The sequence below is a fragment of the Caenorhabditis elegans genome, chromosome I (assembly GCF_000002985.6).
Source record: "Caenorhabditis elegans chromosome I".
In the NCBI taxonomy this organism is placed as follows: Eukaryota; Metazoa; Nematoda; class Chromadorea; order Rhabditida; family Rhabditidae; genus Caenorhabditis; species Caenorhabditis elegans.
Genome location: NC_003279.8, coordinates 8,526,677 through 8,548,938, shown reverse-complemented (window position 1 = coordinate 8,548,938; position 22,262 = coordinate 8,526,677). Strand labels below are relative to the sequence as shown.

Below are 22,262 nucleotides of genomic sequence, written 5' to 3'. Positions count from 1 at the left end.
GACTATTTTATGTTTAAACATGACAATTTTTAATACACTTCATAATACACACCACTGGCGATACTTCTTCTCGAAATTGTTCAAGATTCTTCTGCTAAACTTTGAGCTCAATTTTAATCAAGTTATGTTTTTTCTTCTTTTTTTTTGGAAAGAAACTCCAAAAAGTTTCTAGTTTCTTTGTTCGTCCTTTTTCCATGTCCCAATTTCGTGAAAATTCCCAGAACTTCTGTTTTTGCAATTAGTGAAAGCTTGTGACCGAGTGAAAACTGAGTTTGTTCGTTGAGACTTTTAAATTGGAAAAACCAGTCAAATTCTTCCTGTTTTCCTAAAAAGCTCCAATTGGCCAATGATTATTCGTTTCGTAAGTTAACCTCCAAAGCTTTTCAGGCTTTTAAGCCGGTTTTTGCCTACATCACATTTCATAGGAAAATGAAAACCAAAAAAAAATCAAATTACAAATATAATTTTTAAAACCGTTTGTTCAATTGTGAAATGTCGAGAAATGTCGCGAAATTACGTCACAAAATGTACAAACAAAATACATGTTTTTATTGTTACTTACTTTAGTTACTTACTAGGCAAAATGTGTATTGAAATAAATACACTTTAATTTCGCAACACTACTTGAATAACCCCTTAATCTCCAATTCCTTAATTAATCTTGAATTCCCTCCAAAATGAGAACTGCAAGACCAATCAGGGATTCGCTCTACCCACTTCAACCAATCAGAGGGCGGAGCTCGAGGACGGTGATTGGTTCGAAAATGAACGTGGTTTTCATTTTAGAGAAAATTCAAAATTCCTGTTTCGTGATTTTTAATTTTAAGCGATTTGTTTTGTTTTTGGTGCCATTTCTAATTATAAGAAACATTCCATTTCTCACCACTTAAGAATGGTTGTGTGCTTCTGGAACATGTGATAATCTAAATTTCTGAAAATGTGAAACCAAAAAAAAAAGAAAAATCACTATGCAGTGAAATAATTTGTATTGAAACGTTTTCAATACAAAACATTTAGCTGAACGAATGAATGATTGAGGATAAAAAGCAACTCGCGTGGAATTTTGAATGAGGTGTCTCATAGAGATTAATGTTTTTTTTTGCTATTTTCTTATGTTCTTACCGCATATTTACCTTCGTCAAATTGTTTAGTTACAAAACTGTTCAATATTTGCCAAATTTTACAAGCGCAGAACAATAAAAAATTGTAATGCCACATTATGACTGTTAAATGAAATCCTTTTATAAAGTTTTTACTTTTGATTAATCTTAAACCTTACTCCAATGATAGTAAATTTTTAGTGCAATGAAAAACTGACTGCACGAAAAATTTTCTGATCGAAATGATTATTCAAAAAAGATTAAGGAAATATTAAGAAAAACGTAGTTCTAAAATTTCGCAGAAAATTCACATTTGCCCTATTCTCAACATGGGCTTTAAATGAAACATGTCTATTTCAAAATCATCTCTTCTTTTCTTGAACTCACGTACACTACTCATTAAACCCCTTTCTCAATATACTGACCTTATTTCATTTCGTATTTTCTTTTTTATGTTGTTTACTGCTTCTCTATTGAACACATGAACAAAATCGGCACGTAGTCTGAAAATTCATGGAATTTAAAATTATTGACAATTTTTTGTTTAGTTCATTTTTTGGATTTCGAACGCTAACTTATGATGTTTAAGATTTCCAGAATATTCCATTTGATACAAATTATTTTCTATCTGAATACGGAAGTTTAGACATATTACTACCCTCAACGTGACATTAGTTTCCGGGAAAAAGTCCCGATATGAACGTTTTTTCTGCGCTTCATGGTGTTTTGACAAATTTTTGAGTATGTCACTCAGATGGCTGACCTTATCATGTTCATGAGAATATAAAAGGAAAATACGGAAAATATAATTTTTAGAAGGAAGTTTGATGAAGATAAAAATTTACTTGTGACCGAGTCAAGTTTGAGATGTTTCTTGTTTTCTTTTTTTCACATGAGTCGAATTTTTTAAAGGTTTTTTAAAGTTCACATTTATCACTTGACAACGCTTCTTTTTCTATGCTTTTGAACTGATTTTTTTCAGTGTTTTAATGTAAAAATTAAAATCATATTCTGTTTTTCCAAAATTTTTTTTTTGAATGACTTTTCTGTGAACCAATTTGTTGGATCACAGTCTACGAGATACGGTTGGGTTCGCGACTTGAGATAGTCCATATGAACCAGCTGCGCCATGTACTCCGTCATAGCTGGGGTAGCGTCTATGATAAGACGTGGAAAAGTTCGCGAACTACTCGTCCAAATTCGGGTAGCGGTAGGGGTATCCATGGGGAGGGGAGGGGAACTAATGCATTTGATGTTTCAGTTTCGTCGTCTTCGGTTACCAGAGTTCCAGGTTGTGCTGTAAAGTCGGTGTTTTGTGATTATGGTATCGTTGGATCTCGTTCTTCTCGTGAAGTTGGCTCGTCGGTTGCAGGCAATGCTAGGAGAATAGAAGCTTGTGCTAAGAGAACTGAGAATAGAAGTGACAGGAGAACGAACCGCGGCCAACAAGGTGGGAGAAACAAGAGTCGATTCCCGATGACAACTGGAAAGCCTGCAGCTGGTAAAGAAGCCCATTTGGATGACCCATCGAAAGGAAAGATAGCTGTAAATGGTGATCGTTTCCGACACGGCACTCTCCTAAGCCAGTCTCTTCGTCAAAACCAAAGCCGACAGGTCGTGCGAGGATCAGCTCCCATTACTGATCATGCCGCCACTCGCAACAGAGGTCGATATACCGCTTCTGGAAGACGTCGCACTGCTCCGAGTCCAGGCAGTTTTGGTGGTTTTTGTCGTACAAGAGGGGAGGTGTTGGATAGGAACGTGAACCTTTACTAGTTATCGACGTGAGCAAAGGGTCACTGTGAACTCTTCTTGTATTTTGAATTATTCCACACTTCTCCGGTTTAACTAATAAACCTTCTTATTCTTTAAACCTAATAAACCTCCTTATTCTTTAAACCTTCTTATTCTCTATCGTCGTCACGACACAACACAATTGATTTTCTTCATCGTGCCGTAGTTAAAAAATGATAACATTTCAACTTTTGACTCCTAGACTGACTTAGCGTTTCAGAATTATAAATGTGTTATATAAACTAGATACTTTTTGATTTCCGCTTACTCTATTTAAGAGTATCTAGACCAAAAGTTAAAATACATTTTATGAGAGAAGATTGATGGGTATTAATAAATGTGTATCGAAAGTTTATTGGTAGATTAGCTAACTAGAAAATTATGTTTTAGTGGAAAATAATATTTAGATTTGAAAACTCTTATGATTGTTTTCCAAAAAATTGAACACTGAACGTTAAAAAAATCGATGAATTTTAAATTAAGATTTGCAATCTAGAACATTGAGAGTTAAGTTTTTCACGATGTTAGGAAAACACTCTCGCTTTTACTCTCTTTAAAAATTAAGTTTATGTTTCTGCACTTTGTGAATTGCTATTTATCTGAATTTTGTCTTAAGGTTGGGTAACGCTAGCGGGAAAATTGTTAAACTAATTTTATATTACTAAACTGCCTAAAGTCTTACCATAGTACAAGTTATCAACTTTTTTTGAAATATTATTAATTGACCAAAAAAATTTCCTAGGAGTTTAATATGTTGATAAAACGTTTGTTGTTTGAACAAATTAGGGGTTGGAACATGTAAGATGCCTTACGTTTCTATAAAAATTTCTTCGACCGAACATTTTAAATCAAGATATTTGGTATATACTAAATCTTTAGACAATACTCTACTTTTAATAAAATTTATTATTGTGAACATTTTGAAATTTGTTCGAAAGTCTTGAATTTCTTATTTCTTTTTTTTTTTATAGTTGGAGTGCATACCAAACTCATTTCTAAAGTGTTCTTGAATTAAATATCACAAGATAAACACGTCAGGTATTGATAAAACCGGAAATTTCAATGCATATCAGCGATTTGAGCCATCTTGTATCCACTTTTGCTCTTTTTCATTTTCTACTCACTTTCGTCTGTCTCATCAGTCATTTCAATAAATTCGGTTCAATTTTTATCGCTTTTCATACTCGTGTTTTCTTGAATTTAAACAATTGCATTCATTCATTTTTCTGAAAATGTTTGTCAGTCAAAAAATGTCAATTACTCAATTATAATATATAATAATTGTGGAAGTCAATCTATTTATTTTCTATAATATTATGCAAAATTTCAGAAATTTGAAAATGTAAGATTGTCTTGAATTTCACCAAGAGCTGAAAAGCTGAAGTGTCAAAATGTCGAATGAATGGCTGAACATTTTAAATCTCTGAAAAGTATTACTTTTCCATCTTATTGTGAGTATATTGTGACAAAATTCCCACTTGCACTTCACCATCCATTTTTAATATTTTAACTTCAAATTTAAAAAAAATGTCCTAATATTGTTTCCTCATTCTTCCTCTTCTTCAAATATTTCCAACTCTCCAACTTAATATTTTTACTAGTTAATGCAAAATTCCAATAAAGTATTTCAGTATCAAACTGTCGAAACAATCAATTTCCGTGTTCACCATAACTGGCAATGGAGCCACCAGAATCCGTCCAACAGCTGAAGTTCAAGATGCAACTACATCAAAATTTCACACAAAAGGCATTGAAGCGTTGGTAACAATGGCTGCCAAGGTTAGTTTTTTGAAAATTATTATTTTATTTGATGATTTCAAATTCATGGAATTCACGAGACTAACTTTCATCTATGAACTTATTTCTTTAAAAAAAAAGTTATTCTCGTACTCGGTTATCGTTGATTTTTCCGGAATAACCAATTTTATAAGGACTCAAACATTAAAATGCTCGTGAAATTTTAAATAAAAATTTGTTTTGGTGTATTTAAACAAACCGGATATTATAAATAAAAATCCAAAAAGTTTACTTTTCATAATTGCCAGTCAAAGACAAACTGCCCACATTTCAAAAATTGGTGTTTTCGAGAAATTTCAAGAATTCTTGTATGTTTTGGCTTTACATAAATAAAAATGAATATTTTCAAGTTTACAGATACTTCGTAAAACGCCTTTCTATTGAATTTGAGTTTATTTAACTAAAAGAAGAGAAATAAACAAATAAAACGAGACGAACCCTAAAAGAGTTCAACTCGAGTAAAAGTTACAAAAAAAAAAAAAAGATAATAGGGAACAGGTGAAACGGGGAGAAAGACGAGAATGGAGGTAAAAGTGTAGTTATAACCGGGGGATGTTGAGATCAATAAATTCACAGAACTGATATGGGGACATAAAAACCGTAACATTTTTGAATAAATTGTTCCAGACTGGGATGATAAGAGCAAAGAAATGTGTGGAGCATTTGTCCTTCCTAACTAAAATCATTGGGTGCCTATTAGAACTAGAGAAAGTAACAAATTGTCTAAGGTTAGAAAAATGAGAGGTACCTGTTAACAGTCTATACAGTAGTTTCAATTTAGCCTTAATTCTATTGTGTCTGGTGGAGTGGAGCTCCATTATACTGAGTCGATTTTCATAAGATGAGAATTTTGTATTGCATCTTTGAAGAACGCGCTTGGTAAAGTGCCTTAGAGGTTGTTCAAGTTTTGCTGAAAGCAATGAGTTTGAGTAGGGAGCATAGACTTCAGAGCAATAATTCATAATGGGAGCAACATAAGTTTTATAAAGGTGGGCGTAGAACTTTGGGGAATTGGAGGAGAATGCTTTGAGAATTTGTTTAGACCTAAGCATGGCTAGACAACTAACTTTAACTATGTGGTGTTCAAACTTTAGCTTGCAATCAGTAATTAGACCTAAGTCTCGAACAGTAGAGGATGGGGTAATGGGGACACCATCAACAGAATATGATTGGTTTTTGTTACGAGTGCCAAGAGCTAGCAACGCAGATTTAGTTGGAGCTAAAGGAAGTTCATTTAACTTGGACCAACTAACTATAATATCAATGGAGTTTTGTATTATAGTAGGATCAGTGTGAAAAATTTTAACGTCATTAGCAAAACAGGAAATATTTATGGTGGGAGCTAGGTCAATCAATAAATCATTAATAAAAAGAATGAAAAGTAAAGGCCCTGAAACAGAGCCTTGTGGGACACCTGAAGAGATGGGATAGGAGTTTTTCGAAACAAATTTGTTGATTTTGACGGAGAAAGTTCTGTTTTCAAGAAATTCCTTGTACCAGGAACAAGTTAAAGATTCGAGACCAAACTTAGCAAGTTTTCCTAAGAGAATGCTATGTGAAACTTTATCAAATGCCTTAGCAAAGTCGAAAAAGATGATATCGAGAGATTTTTCCTTCTTTAGAAGGGAATGGTAGAGAGAAACAGATCGAACTAATGATGAAGGACAACTTCTGTAGTGGAGGAACCCATGTTGATGGGGGGACAGAAGATGGCCAAAATCAGCGCGAATTCGAGAGCATATAATACGCTCCATAACACGAACAAAGGGGTCAGTGAGGCTTATCGGGCGGTAGTTGCTGGGGGAAGAAGGATTACCTTTTTTGGGTATTGGTATGATTATTGCCTTTTTCCAGCAGTCAGGGATTTTAGAATCGGCAAATGATTGTTTGTATATAATGGATAGAGGGAAAGCAAGAGGAGTAGCACATTTCTTGAGCACTAGAAAATTGGCGCAGTGTGGGGAAAAACCACATTTAGGGGGAAGCTTCGACAATACGCTTTCAATCATATAAGGCTGAAATGAGTCTACATGAAGAGATGTGGATGTTTGATTCTGAAGAGAGGAATGGGATGTGGGTGAAGGACTATGTAGAGAATTTTGAGACTGGCTGGAATCGTCAGAGTAGTGAGAGGCGAAGATTTTAGCAAAAATTTCGCTTTTCTCTGAATCATTGACAATGGATTTATTGTCAAGGATGATGGATGGAACGAGGTTCTGAGATTTGAGGCGACTATTAATAAGACGCCTTATTTTGGTAAAATTTGAGTTAGGAATTATATCGTTTTCAAAACGGCGCACGTATTTTCTATAGTTCCGATAAAGTTTTCGGTATTTAGATTGCGCGGTTTTAATAATTTCAAATGTACATTTACGTGAAAGAATAAGCTTGCTGATTTTATTCCTTAGGCGCTTCAGTTTTCGATGAATGTTGTGATAAGGTGAAGGAGACTTAGAGACACTAATTGACTTAGTGGGACAGTGTTGAGTAAGGAGGTTGTTAAGAATCGAAAGTAGGCGATCAAATTTTTCCGAAACGGATTTTTGAGAGCAAAATTCGAAGTCCCAGTTAACACGCGCTAGATCTCTGTTGAGGAGGGGGAAGTTGCATTTTTTATAGTCAAACATGGGAGAACTATTGGAGTCTTGGGAAGTAGGACACGGAGAGTGTATAGGGGAGATGATAGGAATCTTGAATTTAACCGAAAGGTGGTCGGAATTCAGAAGAGCTGGCTGAGGGGAGAGATGGAGGATAGAGATATCAGCTGAGCAGGCCACTAAGTCAAGAATGTTGCTGGAGGAGGCAGATAATCTATTCTATCTTGCATTTCAAACGACAAATATTTTAATTTTCAGTTATTCGGAGCCGTGTCTCGAAAGTTGGAACGTCGTCAATCGACAAGTTCCAGTGATGACAGTATTGAATCAGGAATGGCTCCAAATGTTCATGTAAGTGTTTTTAAACATTGTTTCCTAAAAACACTGTTTTTTTTTCAGATGCCCGCATATACACAGAGTTCCACAAGGAAGTGAGTTATTTAAAACCAGTTTTTTACCAAAGAAGCTTAGAAAATTCAAATGATTGTTTGTTAAAAATATTATGAAAGTATTTTTTAAGTTTCAAGAGTTGTGCTCCAAAAAAAAAATTAGAAAACTAAATATTTTGCCCAATTTTGGTAAATCTAATTTTTAAATGTTAAGAAGTTTTTTAAACCTTACGGACGCTAACATTTGGTAACCTCACCATATATGAATTATTTTAAAAGTCATTGAGAAATTTCCGAAAAGTTCATCAGCTAAAGTAGCCATGGTACGTGCAGATGCGCCTGCGTGCCTGACTATGTACCTACCACCTATTCAAATATTTTTGCTTGCGTGTGGTACAGGGGTGTGCGGCAAATTTGCCGAATTTGCCGAGCACGGCAAATTTCAAAAAAGGAGATTTGCCGCACACCCCTGGTGTGGTAGATAGTATTTTATTTCCATGGTATTTTCCATGTTCAAGCTTTACTAGGAAATAAGTTCCCAGTCCCAAAATGTTTATGAAAACTTTTATAAAGACACAGTTAAAACGAAAATCTAGTTACCGAAATTCCCATTTCCAGATTGGCATTTGGAACAGCAGCCACAGAGGAGCACAAACCACTTGACGATTTCTATAATAACTCAACATTAACAAACATTTCAAAACTATTTTGTGCAATTGTTCTACTCACTGCATTCTTTCTCGTAATGTCAAGAAGTATTCAATTTGCATATGAAGCTCAAGCAGCTGCTCGTGCATCTTTACCAACAGTATCTAATTCATCTGTTAGCAATATGCTCGATGACCAAGTTAACTAATTGTTATATATTTTCTCTTTTTTTTGCTGTTGTTTTGATTTGGTAAGGAAGTGTAGGAGGGACGGGGGAAAATAATCGGAAACGTGTCAGAATGAGTCGCCTAAGAACTTTTAATAATCAAACATGGAAATTATGACGAGTTTCCGATTTGATATGTCTAACTTATCAAGGTCAAATTTTACTTAGTTCCAATAACGATAAGCCAAACTTTTCGAATTTTCTGTATTTTCGTTGTATCGAACGTTCAAATTGTCATCCGTCCCTGGTTATTATAGTTCCCTGATCAATTTAACTATTTTAAAATGTTTATTTTACCAGTTGACGCCCTTGAGATGTATCGCCTCTCAACACCAATTTCCTAAAAGTGTTCATATTGATTAAACGGGTGAATGCTTTTGTTAGTTAGTTTATCTCCTTTTCTGCATTTTTTTAACGAGTATTTCTTGCTTTTTCTTCTAAATAACTTTTACTTAACTAATAAAATATACATATATGACTCAATGAAAATTATAAATTTGTTTTCATAGAATTATTGTCCCTGTGGGGATTTTTTTAATTAAAATGTTTATTTTGTAAAAAAAACCGAAAAGGTTAAATTTAAGATAATTAGATGCAAATATTTTTAAAATTTTTGATAATTAAGAGTGGATTCATTTGGTATAAAGCAAAACGCAACAATTGACAGAGCCCATCTGTATAAATTTTACAGTAATCTACAAGCCAACAGTGAAGCTAAAAACCATTTGTCAAAACGAATAAGATCGTGAGAAATAAAACATCAAAATCTTATGTTTTTCTTTGTATAGGATTCCAATTCCTGAAACCCACACACATTTTCTTTTTCATGAAAACTAAATTTCATATATTTTCACATCTTAACCGTACATTCTCATGGTGATTCTTTTTATTTTCTGATATCACGGAAAAATATGTGATTTGAAAATTAAACCAGAAATACATTTTCTTATCTGTCTTCTAACCGGAAAATTTGGATAAAACGTCTAGGAAGTAGATAAAGTGCAAGTCACCTTTAAATCTGCTACAAAATTCAACAATTTCTCAAAGGTGTGTCAAAAATATAAATAAAATATACAATATGGATCATCCTTAACACTTTCATTAGATCGTGAAAGTTATATTTTTTAAAAATTCCAAAGCAAAGTTTGATCTAGGATATTTAACATCAGGCAAAAAAACACAAAGCATAAAAAGGAAAAAATTTAAAAAAAACGTATTACTGGTTGTATAAATTGTTGTGCATCACAATCATGGATCAAACACAAGAGCAGTTTTTCCAGAGATTTAAGAAACAACGGGAAATTGGAAACCTTTAGATTTTTTCAAAAATTGATTCGATATCCAATAATTTGTGCGTCAAGCATAAAAGTTCACTCCCCAAATCATAATAGGGCGTGGTTACAGATCTAATGTCATGTTTTCATAAAAGTAGATACCCGTTATATATCGGAGATAAAAGCCAACATTTTTAAATAAGTATAAGTTTTCATTTTTCAGACACCCATTGATCTACTCATTTTTTTGCTGAATTTCTGCCTAAAATTGAAATATTATTAACACGATTTGTTGCTAAAATGTCTGAATGTTATAAAACATGAAATGTATTATTTATTAGCAAAGAAATCAAAGTCATTCAACATCAAAAACGCAGATGAAATATAATTGTGGTTTGTAACGGATTGTTGTTTCACCAAAATTCAAATCTTTATAAACATGAAAAAAAGAGAAATAATTATTCGATTAACCTTTATCTTCAAATTCTAAAAACAGCTGTGCGAGTATTTTCTGCTTCTCTTCAAACTCTAAACCCGTTAATTATAATTCTGATTTTGTGGTCAACTCCCTTGGCTCACGGAGCTCTGCCTCCACACTACCAAACCTCTGTCTCTTTTTCTTTTCTATTTTATTTTTTGTTATTATCTATTCCAAGTAGTAGACGTGGTTGCTATAGGTAAATAAAGTTGATGTTGATGATGATAATGATAATGTGTCGTCATCAAAAGAAAAGAAATCACGAGCTACTTCTCTTAACTTAATTAACTTTTCTATCAAACATTCTTTGTATATATTCCCAATAGAGTTGTGATTATGATGATTCAGTTTTTAATTTTTACGTTAAAATTGCGTCATTTTTTGAAGTGAATGTACTTTAACTTTTAATTCAAATTTACGTTAAAACAAACCTTTTGCTAAAGCTGTTCAAACAAAATCCCCACTGAGCGTAGTCCACCTTTAACTAAACCATATTTTCCAAGTTTCTTTTTTTTTTGTGCCTTACTTCAAAAACTACGCTGATTTTTGATTTCTTCTCCACCTTTCCACAAACCCGTAACTCGGTTATAATAATCTTTGCAGAAATATGTGAGAAAACGGGGTTCTTTAATTTCACACGATAAGGCTACTTTTAACTTTTTATTCAAAAGTTTTTCCGTTACCATAGCCTGTGCCAGGTTCCCACAAATACGTGCTTATCCCTATTTTGTTGCTGTAGGAGTTTTTACTTTCAGTTATTTCCTTTTAGATTTTTTTTGTTGATCAAATATGGAATACATATCACTTGTTTTATCCTTGCTCTTTCTTCATTTTTCTTTGGGAGGCACACGTTCAATTACGAACATATTCTCCCGTTTTTTTTTTTGCTTGTTGCCCATAGAAACGGAACTCAAGTTGAGCAGTGTAAGACAACTCAAGTGAAATAAAAAGAAAAAAATAATTTAGAACGACTGTTTGTGTCTATGTTCACTATCGTTTTCTAGTTATATAATTCCCACAAAATGTTTTAATACTTCTTCAATGCATTATTCTGTAAATTATTTAAGACAGTTATAAAACAATAATTAAAAGAAATTAACAGTAAAGTCATGATAGTTCGCTGGTTTTTCCCCCGATTTTGATTGTTCAGTAGAGTATACTCATATCTCAATTTCCTTCACATTCGTCAAAAGATTTTACAGATGAAATGCTTCACATTTCTTCGCATCGATTGATTCTTGATAAAACCAAATACTAAAAATATATGAGCTTTCAAAATAGATTTGGATGCAATACAAATAGAGAAGAGAAGGTAATAGTTCGATAGTTGATAAAACGTGATAAATTTAGCAAGCAGGTGTTGTGAATGATCCTTGGACAGGGAAAAAGATCATCAGACTCATTCACTATCAATTATTTAATCCTTATTCTTTTGTAATAAGGTACTCGTCTTCTCTCCTTTTCTCGCCTTCAAAATATAACAGTTAGCTCCGTAGATCATTTATAGTCTATAGTCTATTGAACGTATAGTTACTTTATCGCAACCAATTATTTTTTTTGCATATTTTATCCCTCGGTCCCTTTTGCAGATATCAAAAAATAATTAATTTCAAAAGTGTAGAGCAAATTATAAAACATGTTGTGTCAGTTAATTTTTTTGTAAATCAAAATAAACCCCCGTTATGAGCTGTCAAAGTGGAGGGCGCAAGACTAACACAGAAAATGGGGTAATAGGTTTCAAACAATACACCGGCAGTTGTTAAAGATATTCTCGGCAGTTTTCAGACCTAACTGGTTTTCAAAAAATAACAAAGTTAATTGATTTTTTTCAGCATGTCGTAAGCGTTATTGAAGATAACGTGTACGCCTTTGAAGTTTAAGACCATATGACCTAGTTTAATACTACTTGGTCTAATATTTAAACAAAAATACGGAAATTTTGCAAGAAAATACATGTCTAGACTCAAAAATGAATAGAAGTGCACAACATTTCTTTCCGGAAGTTTTTTCGGCATTCGGCAATTCCAACAATTGCCGTTTTTCAAAATTTCCGGCAATCGGCAATTTCGGATGTTGCCGAAGGCGTAACCTCGTCTCCTCTTCTCTTTTACGAGCCCGTATGCTGATAAAATCCAAAACAACCTAGGTTTAAACTGTTGATGTAACATTTAAAAAAATGAAAATCACAACTTTTTATACTAAAAAAGTGCACAGCAAAATATGTAATAGTAAAACGGTAATTTATTCTGAAAGATCGTCTTGTTATATTAGTCAACATCTTAATTTCATTTGCTCACACATCAGACAGATACAAATGTTCAGAAAACAGAAACCTGTTTTTTAACATCTCATTATTTTTCCAACACAACTCTGTCTGGCTCTCCATGTAGAGTTTTGATTGGTTTTGTAGTCATTGAGTTAATATTGATTGCTTTAAAACAACAACAAAAGAGATTTTGTACGGATACACTTTCTGAAACTTTTGGAAAAGTAAAACAACTTGTCTTCAACACTTATTATTTTTTGGTTTCAATTCCACGTCACATTATCACGTGTCTTATCGAACTTCATCTTCAGCTCGAATGCTCCAATGAGCATAACCACAGTCGAATAAATGGCAGATTTCTGATGAGAAAAGTGAGAAAAAGAGTGAAAGAGTGATAGAGAGAAAGGAGCAGGTGCAATACTTCTTCAGAGAAATACTACTAGTTCATTTTGCCACATATGTGACAGCGAAAATTAGTTTTTTTTTTCACTCTCACCCCCGTTTCTTGAATTTAATTTTTTTTCTTTTCAGATTTTTCTATAACGCCATTTTATTCAAAATTGTTTGTTTGTTTTGAGTTTTAGAAAATGTGTTATTCTTAAAATTCAATTAACGTTATCCTCTTGAACGAGACGAATAATGCAACTCGGCCAACTTACCGTACTTCATCTATTAGTCATGTAGACCTTCCACCATTTCAAAGGCGTTTTAAAATTTCCTCATTAATTTCACCCAAAAAACAATATACTGAATTCCCGCAAAGTACGGTTCGTTTGGTAAAATATCAGTGTAAGACTGATAGTGAGGAAATACGATATATGAAGAAAATAACTAGAAGAAGATATTCTTTTAACATTCAAAAATGGCCTCAAAAGATTTTGAAGTTTGTTGTTAGTTTATTTGGTACTTGTGTATTATACCCCCGCCATTTAAAAAATTAAACAAATTTCTATTAATTTATCGACTTAAATTAAACGTGATACCCATTTTCCTCGTTAGGCGTAGGAATGTTGTTTTCCTAAGCCTAAAAGTCCACACGTATTCATTTTATAAATTACAAAATTCGTTTTTTTAAACGGCGGGGGGTATAATACACAAGTACCGCTTATTTTTTATAACTCGTAGTTAAAAACAAGTTTATGAAGTTTCAGAAAATTCAGGTAAAAAGTTAATTTTTGGAAATTTTTAGCCAAATAATTGTCTGTGACTGATCATTTTATCAAAAAATTTCTGAAAATCATAAAATTTGTAGTTCAATTTGTTGTTCATAAGTTATCAAAAATTTAGTTTATAAGTTTTAAATATAATTTCCAAAACAAATAAATTTCAGTTTTTCGAATTTTTTGGGAGGAAATTTATATTTATCCGATAAATTTTATCGGAAAGAATCTCAGTCTCTAATAAAAATATTTGTATATTTTTTTTAGAAAGGTGCCATTGAAAAAAACCGTTTCATCATACTGCAAAATGATATTTTAGAACTGCGATTAATGTTTTCTGATTTTTTTAAACTCTGACTATCACCCTGTTGCTTGTTTTTAGAAAAGCATTTACTTTAGTTACAAGAAAAATATAAAATTACAAGAAAATACGAATAAATAACAATATACAATTATTTAAAGGTGCATATCAAAGTGTGGAAAAAGTACAGAGTAGTAAATGTTATAATATAGTTCTGAGTTTTTTTTTTCCAAACCAGTAATGAAATAGATTTTGTAGTTGAATTTAAGAATTTTTGGTATTTTCTTTAGATTGTTGACAACAATATTTCAATAATAATCCCTATTTTATTTTACACTTGCTCTCTTCATGAATAACTTGACAATTTCTAAAATTTGATTTAGTTTCCAGATGCATTGAATTTGAAAAACAGAGAATGGGATCAACGTGCTCAACGCCGGAAAGCAAAGAACAAAAACGAATAAACTCGGTTATTGATAAACAGATAAGAAAGGACGAGGACGACGAGATTGGTAATCAGAAATTGTTACTTCTTGGAACTGGAGAGTGTGGGAAATCGACCATTTTAAAGCAAATAAAGTGAGGGCAACATAATTAATAATAGTGGACAAAAACTAGAAATCTTTTCTGGAAATTACTTCCATTGTTGAAGATTTTATTACAGTGCAAAACAACCATATCTTAATATCTAACCAACTTTCAGTATTCTTCATAGCAGCGGGTTTTCAAAAGCGGACCTGAAAAACGTGGCGGGTACGGTGTATAGCAATATTATCCAAGGAGTAGCAACACTTTTGAAAGCAAAGGATCATTTTTATTATGAGCTAAGCACTCCTGAACTTGATGTAAGTTTTTTTGTTGAACTGTGTTTTCCTCATTACACCCTTTGCTCCATTTTGTCAGGTTAGATTGTTAGATTGTACAAATTTTTAAGACTTTATATTTGTTAAATTGTCAAATAAACACAATGGGGAATACTCAAAAACATTTTTTGAAAAAAACAACTAATTATCGCGATTTTCCAACAAAAAGAGACTACCCAGAGTTTGGTTGACATACTTTCTCAATGTTTTCCGTCTCTCTTTTGTAATATTTCAGCATGTGGAACTATTTTTAATTTTAAAGTAAATTCTCCAATGACCGATCTTCAACAGTTATTAAGAAATTTGCAATTTAAAAATTAAATATTTTCAGGCTGATGCTCAACATATTTTATCACTGGCTGATAGTAGTAAAGATGCGATGCCATTTATTCCATTAACATTCAATGCTATAAAACGATTATGGCATGATCCAGTTGTACAGAAAACTTTCGAAAGAAGAGCCGAATTTCAAATGATGGATACTCTCGTTTAGTAAGTTTTTTATTCAGTCTAAAACAGGATAATCTGAAAAATTTTGAAATTAGCGAGTTCAAAAACAGAGTACTTATTTTCATGCTTTATGAAGAAAGAAAGTACATTTCGAGACGACACTGACGTATCTATATCTTGACTAGCTCACTACAAACCTCCTGAAATTGCCATCTGAATTTTTTAAATCAAATTTTTTCGCTGAGTTGGGGAGGTAGAAAACTGCCTTAAAAACAGAGAGAGATATGTCCAAAAATATTTAAATCCATTGAAATTTTTCAGTCATAAAATATTTTTTCTTAAAAAATTCAAATTCGGTAGAATGATTGGTTATTTCAAAATTCACAACTTTAATTTTTCTCACAAACTTTAATCAATTTCCTAATGCTTTTTGAGCTTCCAAAGTTTTAGTGAGAAGCAATGACATTTGACTACTGTAGATTTAACCGAATATCCCAAAAAACAGGCAACTCACCGTAACACTCCCAAACATGTTAATAATTAAATAAAAAGTTTCAATTTCAGTTTCATGAATGAATTGGACCGAATAAACAATGCTGATTATATTCCAACTGTAGATGATATGTTACGAATACGAATACCTACAATGGGAGTTGTACAACAAACTATTGAAATTAAAGGAACAAAGTTTAGGTGAGTAACTCTCTGAGCTTTATGTTCCTTGATAAAATAATTAAAAATCAAGGTGGAGTAGCGTGAATGGAATTTTTAATGGCCGCCCCCATAACTTGGATCTCGTTAGGTAAAGGCGACAAATTTCAACATTTCCAATTATTTTCGCCCGCTTAACTCATTTCCAACATTGTTTTTGTTATGTTTCTAATTATTTTTAAATGTAAAAATTGTTAAATTAAAAGTAATTTTCGAAAAAAAAACTTTTAACTTTTCAACTTCACATGAATTTTTTAAACGTAATTTGAACAAAAAAATAATCCCAAACAATAATTTAAAAAAACATTAATGACAGAATACTCTTGGAAACTAGAAAGGAATAATAGTACTAAAAATAATTGAACAAGATTGAATTGACGGGCTCGCCGCCTGTACCTAACGAGACCCAAAGTATGTTTTATTAAGCGTTGGAGCGCAATTGCTTTGATTCACCATAATAGTTCTCTAAAACGAAAAATAAATGTACATTTTTTTGTAGAATATACGATGTTGGAGGACAACGCTCAGAACGCCGAAAATGGATTCATCTTTTTGATAATGTAAATGCAACAATTTTTATATCAGCAATAAATGAGTTCAATCAAAAACTTAATGAAGATGGTCAAACGGTGAGTTTTTTTGTTTGTCTGCTGTTTTCCAAATTCCAAAATTTTTAGAATCGAATGAAAGAATCGATAAAGTTATTCGAAACAATATGCAATTCCCGTTGGTTTGTGCAAGCTGCGATGATTTTATTTTTAAACAAACGGGATTTGTTTGAACAAAAATTAAAGACAACAAGTATTAATGTGCTCTTTTCAACATATCAAGGTAGGAGATTCCATTGATTTCTCCTTCTAGAATGTTTTTTAGGATCAAATGATTATGCCGAGTGTGTTGCCTATATTCAGATGCGTTTTGAACGACTTAATAAATATTCCGACATTAAGAAAATTTATACGCATGTAACGTGTGCAACAGACACAAATCAAATTCAATTGGTAATTGATAGTGTTGTTGATATGGTTATTGGACGAAATTTACGAGGAACAGGCATGGAATAATTTCATTTTTTTAAATGTTATATTTTTATTTTTGTACACAGTTACAAATTAACGGGTTGTTTTTTTTTGTTCAATTCTGGAATAAAATAGTTGATAATAACTTTTATTCACAAGCGATTTAAAATAATAAAGTTGTTTCTATGCCTGTCAAAATTCGTTAATTTACCACCGTATTTCGAAGGCGCATGCCATCATATGTTTATTGGGTTTCGCAGGGAATGATCACTACGGTGACAATCACACGCTAATTTTTTAATTTTATCTGGTTTATGTTGATTTTCTTTTGATTTTGTGAAATTTAAACAGTTTTTCATTGCATTCGAATAAATTTATTGGAAATTTGCTCGATTTTTCGAAGATTTTGTCTTCTTTTTTATAATATTAACTATTTTCCGAGCTGCTAAACGACATTATATGAATTCAATTAATCGTTTCTTCCATCATTTTTAGCTGTTTTGCCGTTGAAAAATTGTGTTCTTTTCAGCTAATAACAGGAAAATATGGATTTTGTTCACTGTAATAAATGCTTCAACCGAAAACCACCGGATGGATTCTTCATCTCTTCATGTTTTCACATTTTTTGTACGAAATGCGCGAAAGCAGGTACGAAAATTAGTTTAAAATCTTGAAAACGATGAACTTTAGATCTTGCTGTCTGTTTGATTTGTAAGAAAAATGTGAGACTTGTTCGATTGGATGGAAACATAAGCTCAGGAATCAAAATATATTTTGCTGACCCTATAAAAATGGTGGCAGATTCATTGGCGAAAATACAAAAGAAAATAGATTTCCAACAGAGCACAAGAGATCATCTTGTCAAATATTTGACTAAGGAGGTTTGAGCTACAATCAGCTAGGAAGAATTCATAAATTTGGTTCTAGAAAGAGAAAAAACGACAAATGGAGGTATATTTTCGAACGAAAGGGCAGGAATTCGATTCACAAAGGAAGAAGCTAGCGGAGGCGACCGCGTGGATTCAAATGGCAGAAAAGAAATTGCAAGCAAGTGAAGAAGAACGGGTAAAAGCTGAGAGAGAAATTGAAGAGTGTCAAGCAAAATTGAAGTTGGTAAATTTTGTTTTTATTTCGTTCTTTCAAACATTGAATTTCAGATCTATGACAAATTTAATGTCCGCCGACACTCTTGGAATGAACTCTCAAACTCCATTTCCATTCAGTCTTGCTGAATCACAAGAAACGGCACCATCTCTTGTCGAATCGTCTGCAAATTCAACATTTAATATGGTCTCACCGCTAGTTAGCTCTCCAGCTTCATCACCAAATTCCATTAATTATAATTCGTTTTTCGAAAATGGCAGCCGCACTAGACCAGAATCATTAAACGAAGAAGCTATGTTCAATACAATGGTAACAATTATTTGATAAAAAGATTGTCCATATATTCTAGTTGCAGAGCAGTGGACAGTCAGCTAATGCAAACACGTCAGAATCATCAGCTTTCAGTGTGGCCTTCAATAATGTAAGTTGTTATTAGTATACACCGGCTCTCAGAAAGTGGTTCAACACACTTTTTGCGTAGACAATTCTTGTTGTAACATTCGTCCACCCCTTGCCGTATCTTCAAAGTGGTAATGTTTCTCTTGGCTACTCAAAAGCACGCTCCGTTGTGGTCTAGTGGTTAGGATTTATGGCTCTCACCCATAAGGCCGGGGTTCGATTCCCCGCAACGGAAGATCTTTTTTATAAATTTTTAAACATTTTCAAGCACAGTTCTTAATATGACTTAAATTTTTACAGATATTCACCCCATCGCGTAATAATATGGGAGATAGTTCGATGATAAACAAAACTACGGCAAATCAGACAATCATGGACAAAACTAGTATGTCACTGGAAAATTGGAGGCAAAATAGAGCGAATTCATTTGGAGTGCATGATATGTGAGATATTTTCAAAGTATCTGTGATTCCTAATTCATAATTTTCCAGTTCTAAAAGAGATTCTTCGCTGCCCACAGGAGGCGGTTCTGCGATACGTGTTCATCATTTCAAACAGAATTCACGAATTACTCCAATAGCACAAAATCGTCGAAGTGCAGCTGGATTCGACCGTCAGCAGATACAAGAAATGCGTCGAATCTCATCTCAACCCGGTCTGTCATTCACTCTTTTATTCCTCAATTTCCCTCGACCCTCTCATCAACTAACACACTTACACACTTTTTTCGTCTCTCACTCTCTCATTCCGGGCGCTTTTTGCGCCTTTCCGCTCCCTCTATATTCCAATTCTTTCGATTTTTGCCACGTGTACTCTGACGTTTTCAGGATACCTCGCACAAAGGAAACCGATCAATGGTCGGAGCTTCATTGGACCCGCCGATTAATGTTTTAATCTCGTTTTTTTCTGAATTCGTTCTTTATTTGTTGATATATACATCATGTACAATTCAACTTTAATGTTTATTTCATAAAAATTGGGTTAAAAATTCCAAATTTCTTTTTCTCTACCTAGTTCACATCTGATTTAAATTTTATTTGAATATTTCGTGTTTAAACCCTCTTTACCTTAAAATTTTTGAAACTTTTAAGATGGCAAGTCCACGGACCCGAAGAGTGCTGAAAGAACTTCGGCCGTGTGATGATAATAACGTAAGTCTGATATCACAAATGTTATTAACACATTTAAATCTATTTCATTCAGTTCTGTTTCGAATGCGAAGCCAATAATCCTCAATGGGTGTCCGTATCGTATGGAATATGGATTTGTCTCGAATGCTCGGGGATTCACCGTAGTTTGGGCGTACATTTGAGGTAGGTTTCCACAGTTCTCGCTGAATTTTCAATTTTTGTTGTTCAGTTTCGTACGCTCTGTGACTATGGACAAATGGAAAGACATTGAATTAGCAAAAATGAAGGCCGGAGGCAATAGAAAGTTTGCCGAGTTCTTGCAGTCACAGCCAGATTATAAGGAGAAATGGACGATTCAAGAGAAATATAATTCACGAGCTGCTGCTTTATTTAGAGATAAAGTATGTCTTTGTTAATTGATTGAAAATTTAATAAAAAATGTATTAAAGGTAGCCTGTGAAGCTGAAGGCCGTGAATGGTCACAATCAACATCTCCAGCAGCAAACTATGTTCCACCAACACTTGGAGGAATGTCTTCTCAATCCAAACCAACTAATAAGTCTTCAGGGAACTCGTCTCTTGGTTCTTATTATGGTGGAAATTCAAGTTATTCACAATCCACAGGCGATGGGGCATATTCTACCCAAGATTCGTAAGTTTTTGAAACAATTAAAGGTGGAAGAATATTTCAAAATTCCCTAAAACGACTGAATTTTGTGATTAAAAATTTTGAAAATTCCTGAAAAAATGTAATGTCGGATGAAAGCTTTGAAATAAACATATTTTCAGAGATTTGAAAATTTATTTTCATGTCTGAAAATATACTTTCCTATAATTAAAGATGAAGCAACGAAATATGGGACACTTTTCTATCAGACTTAAAAAGTTCGAAAACGACGTTTCGTAGAAAGACGTCCTGAAAATTAAAAAAATATTTTGGTTAAATTTTTTTAATAAATACATATTTTCAAGTTGAAAAAAAGATTCAACTAAAAACTCAAGTTTTGTCAGCCTGTCTGTGTCGCAGCGGCCGCAACGTTTGAAAAAAAAGATATCATGCAATGAAGGGTGATAATTGGAATTTTTAAAGTCCCGTTCGCTAATTTGAGAAACGGTTGCTTCTTTAATTGTATGAAAGTATCTCTCCAAACATGGAAATAAATTTTTAACCTCACGTTTTCAGTTTTCAGAAATTACAGACTTCAAAAATTAAGTTTTCTTACAGTTCCACAGAATTGTTTTTTTTTCAGAAACAGCAAATATCAAGGATTCGGAAATACTGGATATGTACCGAATCAGTCAAATAGTGGAGATGATTTGCTTGCTGGAGCAATGTCTGGTCTTTCAATGGTAGATTTAACCTAGATTAACAATTTTAAAATAGTTGTTCTACAGGGCTGGTCTATGCTTTCAAAAGGAGCTTCTCAAGCTGCAGCGATGGCAAAAGACGTTGGAATTCAAGCTCAGCAGAAAGCGTCACAGTTAAGCGAGAATGTGGTAGGATTTTATCAAAAAGTCAGAAATTAATTTTAAAAAAAGTAAATTTCAGTCTCAAAACAATTCACTATTTGGTGGTGTCGCGAACAAAGCATCAGAAGTTGGAACTAAATCCTGGGATGGATTATCTTCATTCGTAAAATCACCTTCTCTCAATGCCTTCTCTGGTATTCTCGCTAAAACGTAATTTTAAAAAATATTTCCGCCATAATCATTATTTTTTAAATCTTACAGTGGTTACGAAGACTTTGGTGGTGGCGGAGGTGGAATGTCCGGCTCATCGTCGCAAAATGAGTTCAACGACTGGCTAAAACAATCTAATTTGCCACGTGGAACAACTGAAGGTGGAGATCATTTGAGCAATGAAGGTATTTTGAATCAAGTAGATTTTTTCCTATTTTTACTTTTGATTTTCAGAATTGAAACCAACGGAACCGGTAGAGACAAAAAAGAAAAAGGAGAGAAGTGTCAAGCCAGTGCAAAGCAAAGAAAAAGGTATAGTTCATTTCAAAAAGGAATTTTAATAATATTGTTGATTGTCGAAATTTTCAGTAACCGCAGAAAATGTAGAGGATGATGATTCTTCTTCAACAATTACTCAATTCGAGTCTTCATTCAACAAACCAAAGACAACAGCTCCACGTTTGGCTCCAGTAGCCGCCGCACCTCCAAAAAAGAAAGAAGAAAAAGCAAAAGGATGGGATGATGATGCATGGGATCTTCTCAATCAATAGGAATTTTCTTTTTCAACAAACAAATTCCCAAATTTCTGTATTTTCTGTCCCCTTTTCTCTTTTTTAAATAACTTATTTCTGTTTTTCCACTCTCTTTCTTTACCGAAATTCCTTTCCTTTCTAGCCATCAGAAATGTTTCCTGTGATTTAATTTTTCTTTAAAAATGTTTCTAGAAAATACCGGCCAATTGCCAATTTATCGTTTGGTGAGATCACTTTTTGAAATAAAAATGCGAAAAACTCGAAGATTTGAAATATTAATATGTGGTTATTGTTGTTTGGTTTTGGTTGTTGTTTTTGTGAGTTTCAGTTTATATATTTTGTT

At 33.1% G+C, this 22,262-nt stretch overlaps 5 protein-coding genes and 2 non-coding genes across 8 annotated transcripts; 6 read left to right on the top strand and 1 right to left on the bottom strand.

Moving 5' to 3' along the window:
* Positions 1-2,213: 2,213 nt before the first annotated feature.
* Positions 2,214-2,876, top strand: M04C7.3 (uncharacterized protein; the record flags this gene model as incomplete). Its single annotated transcript, NM_059913.1, has 1 exon — positions 2,214-2,876. The coding sequence occupies one exon, from the start codon at positions 2,214-2,216 to the stop codon at positions 2,874-2,876; it is 663 nt and encodes a 220-aa protein (NP_492314.1).
* A 1,653-nt stretch (positions 2,877-4,529) lies between these two features.
* On the top strand, positions 4,530-9,000 carry M04C7.4 (uncharacterized protein). Its single transcript, NM_001377610.2, has 4 exons — positions 4,530-4,673; positions 7,547-7,639; positions 7,688-7,719; positions 8,296-9,000. Exons 1-4 carry the CDS (start codon positions 4,662-4,664, stop codon positions 8,531-8,533), a joined length of 375 nt encoding a protein of 124 aa, NP_001364634.1. The 5' UTR covers positions 4,530-4,661; the 3' UTR covers positions 8,534-9,000.
* A 5,411-nt stretch (positions 9,001-14,411) lies between these two features.
* Positions 14,412-17,255, top strand: gpa-15 (Guanine nucleotide-binding protein alpha-15 subunit). Its single transcript, NM_059911.3, has 7 exons — positions 14,412-14,609; positions 14,734-14,875; positions 15,225-15,385; positions 15,908-16,036; positions 16,554-16,683; positions 16,732-16,885; positions 16,928-17,255. Exons 1-7 carry the CDS (start codon positions 14,446-14,448, stop codon positions 17,116-17,118), a joined length of 1,071 nt encoding a protein of 356 aa, NP_492312.1. The 5' UTR covers positions 14,412-14,445; the 3' UTR covers positions 17,119-17,255.
* A 341-nt stretch (positions 17,256-17,596) lies between these two features.
* Positions 17,597-19,563, top strand: zhp-3 (Zip homologous protein 3). 2 transcript variants are annotated; one of them, NM_001263873.4, is made up of 8 exons: positions 17,597-17,721; positions 17,764-17,954; positions 18,001-18,182; positions 18,231-18,486; positions 18,527-18,598; positions 18,877-19,019; positions 19,068-19,231; positions 19,404-19,563. In NM_001263873.4, the coding sequence occupies exons 1-8, from the start codon at positions 17,619-17,621 to the stop codon at positions 19,460-19,462; spliced, it is 1,170 nt and encodes a 389-aa protein (NP_001250802.1). In that variant the 5' UTR covers positions 17,597-17,618; the 3' UTR covers positions 19,463-19,563. The 2 variants fall into 2 exon arrangements, with proteins under 2 accessions (NP_001250802.1, NP_001250801.1); NM_001263872.3 differs by having other exon boundaries at positions 17,603-17,721; positions 18,533-18,598; positions 19,404-19,562.
* K02B12.11 lies at positions 18,735-18,821 on the bottom strand. The gene has a single exon (NR_050317.1). It is a non-coding gene; the product is annotated as an Unclassified non-coding RNA K02B12.11 (non-coding RNA).
* K02B12.t1 lies at positions 18,740-18,811 on the top strand. Its single transcript has one exon. It is a non-coding gene; the product is annotated as a tRNA-Glu (tRNA).
* Positions 19,564-19,667: 104 nt separating the features above from the next.
* rfgp-1 (ADP-ribosylation factor GTPase-activating protein 1) lies at positions 19,668-22,181 on the top strand (the record flags this gene model as incomplete). The annotated part of the gene is made up of 10 exons (NM_059909.6): positions 19,668-19,727; positions 19,780-19,889; positions 19,936-20,107; positions 20,156-20,358; positions 20,957-21,056; positions 21,102-21,203; positions 21,256-21,386; positions 21,438-21,571; positions 21,621-21,698; positions 21,756-22,181. The coding sequence occupies 10 exons, from the start codon at positions 19,668-19,670 to the stop codon at positions 21,935-21,937; spliced, it is 1,272 nt and encodes a 423-aa protein (NP_492310.1). The 3' UTR covers positions 21,938-22,181.
* Between the last annotated feature and the right edge of the window lie 81 nt (positions 22,182-22,262).

Excerpts from the sequence above, each read along its gene's own strand:
- M04C7.4 (NM_001377610.2), top strand. Across the intron at positions 7,640-7,687 it reads GAATGGCTCCAAATGTTCAT|ATGCCCGCATATACACAGAG; the intron begins GTAAGTGTTTTT and ends TTTTTTTTTCAG. Across the intron at positions 7,720-8,295 it reads ACACAGAGTTCCACAAGGAA|ATTGGCATTTGGAACAGCAG; the intron begins GTGAGTTATTTA and ends TCCCATTTCCAG.
- gpa-15 (NM_059911.3), top strand. The coding sequence starts at position 14,446 with ATGGGATCAACGTGCTCAACGCCGGAAAGCAAAGAACAAAAACGAATA. Across the intron at positions 14,610-14,733 it reads ACCATTTTAAAGCAAATAAA|TATTCTTCATAGCAGCGGGT; the intron begins GTGAGGGCAACA and ends ACCAACTTTCAG. Across the intron at positions 15,386-15,907 it reads ATGATGGATACTCTCGTTTA|TTTCATGAATGAATTGGACC; the intron begins GTAAGTTTTTTA and ends TTTCAATTTCAG.
- zhp-3 (NM_001263873.4), top strand. The coding sequence starts at position 17,619 with ATGGATTTTGTTCACTGTAATAAATGCTTCAACCGAAAACCACCGGAT. Across the intron at positions 17,722-17,763 it reads TACGAAATGCGCGAAAGCAG|ATCTTGCTGTCTGTTTGATT; the intron begins GTACGAAAATTA and ends GATGAACTTTAG. Across the intron at positions 17,955-18,000 it reads TCAAATATTTGACTAAGGAG|AAAGAGAAAAAACGACAAAT; the intron begins GTTTGAGCTACA and ends ATTTGGTTCTAG.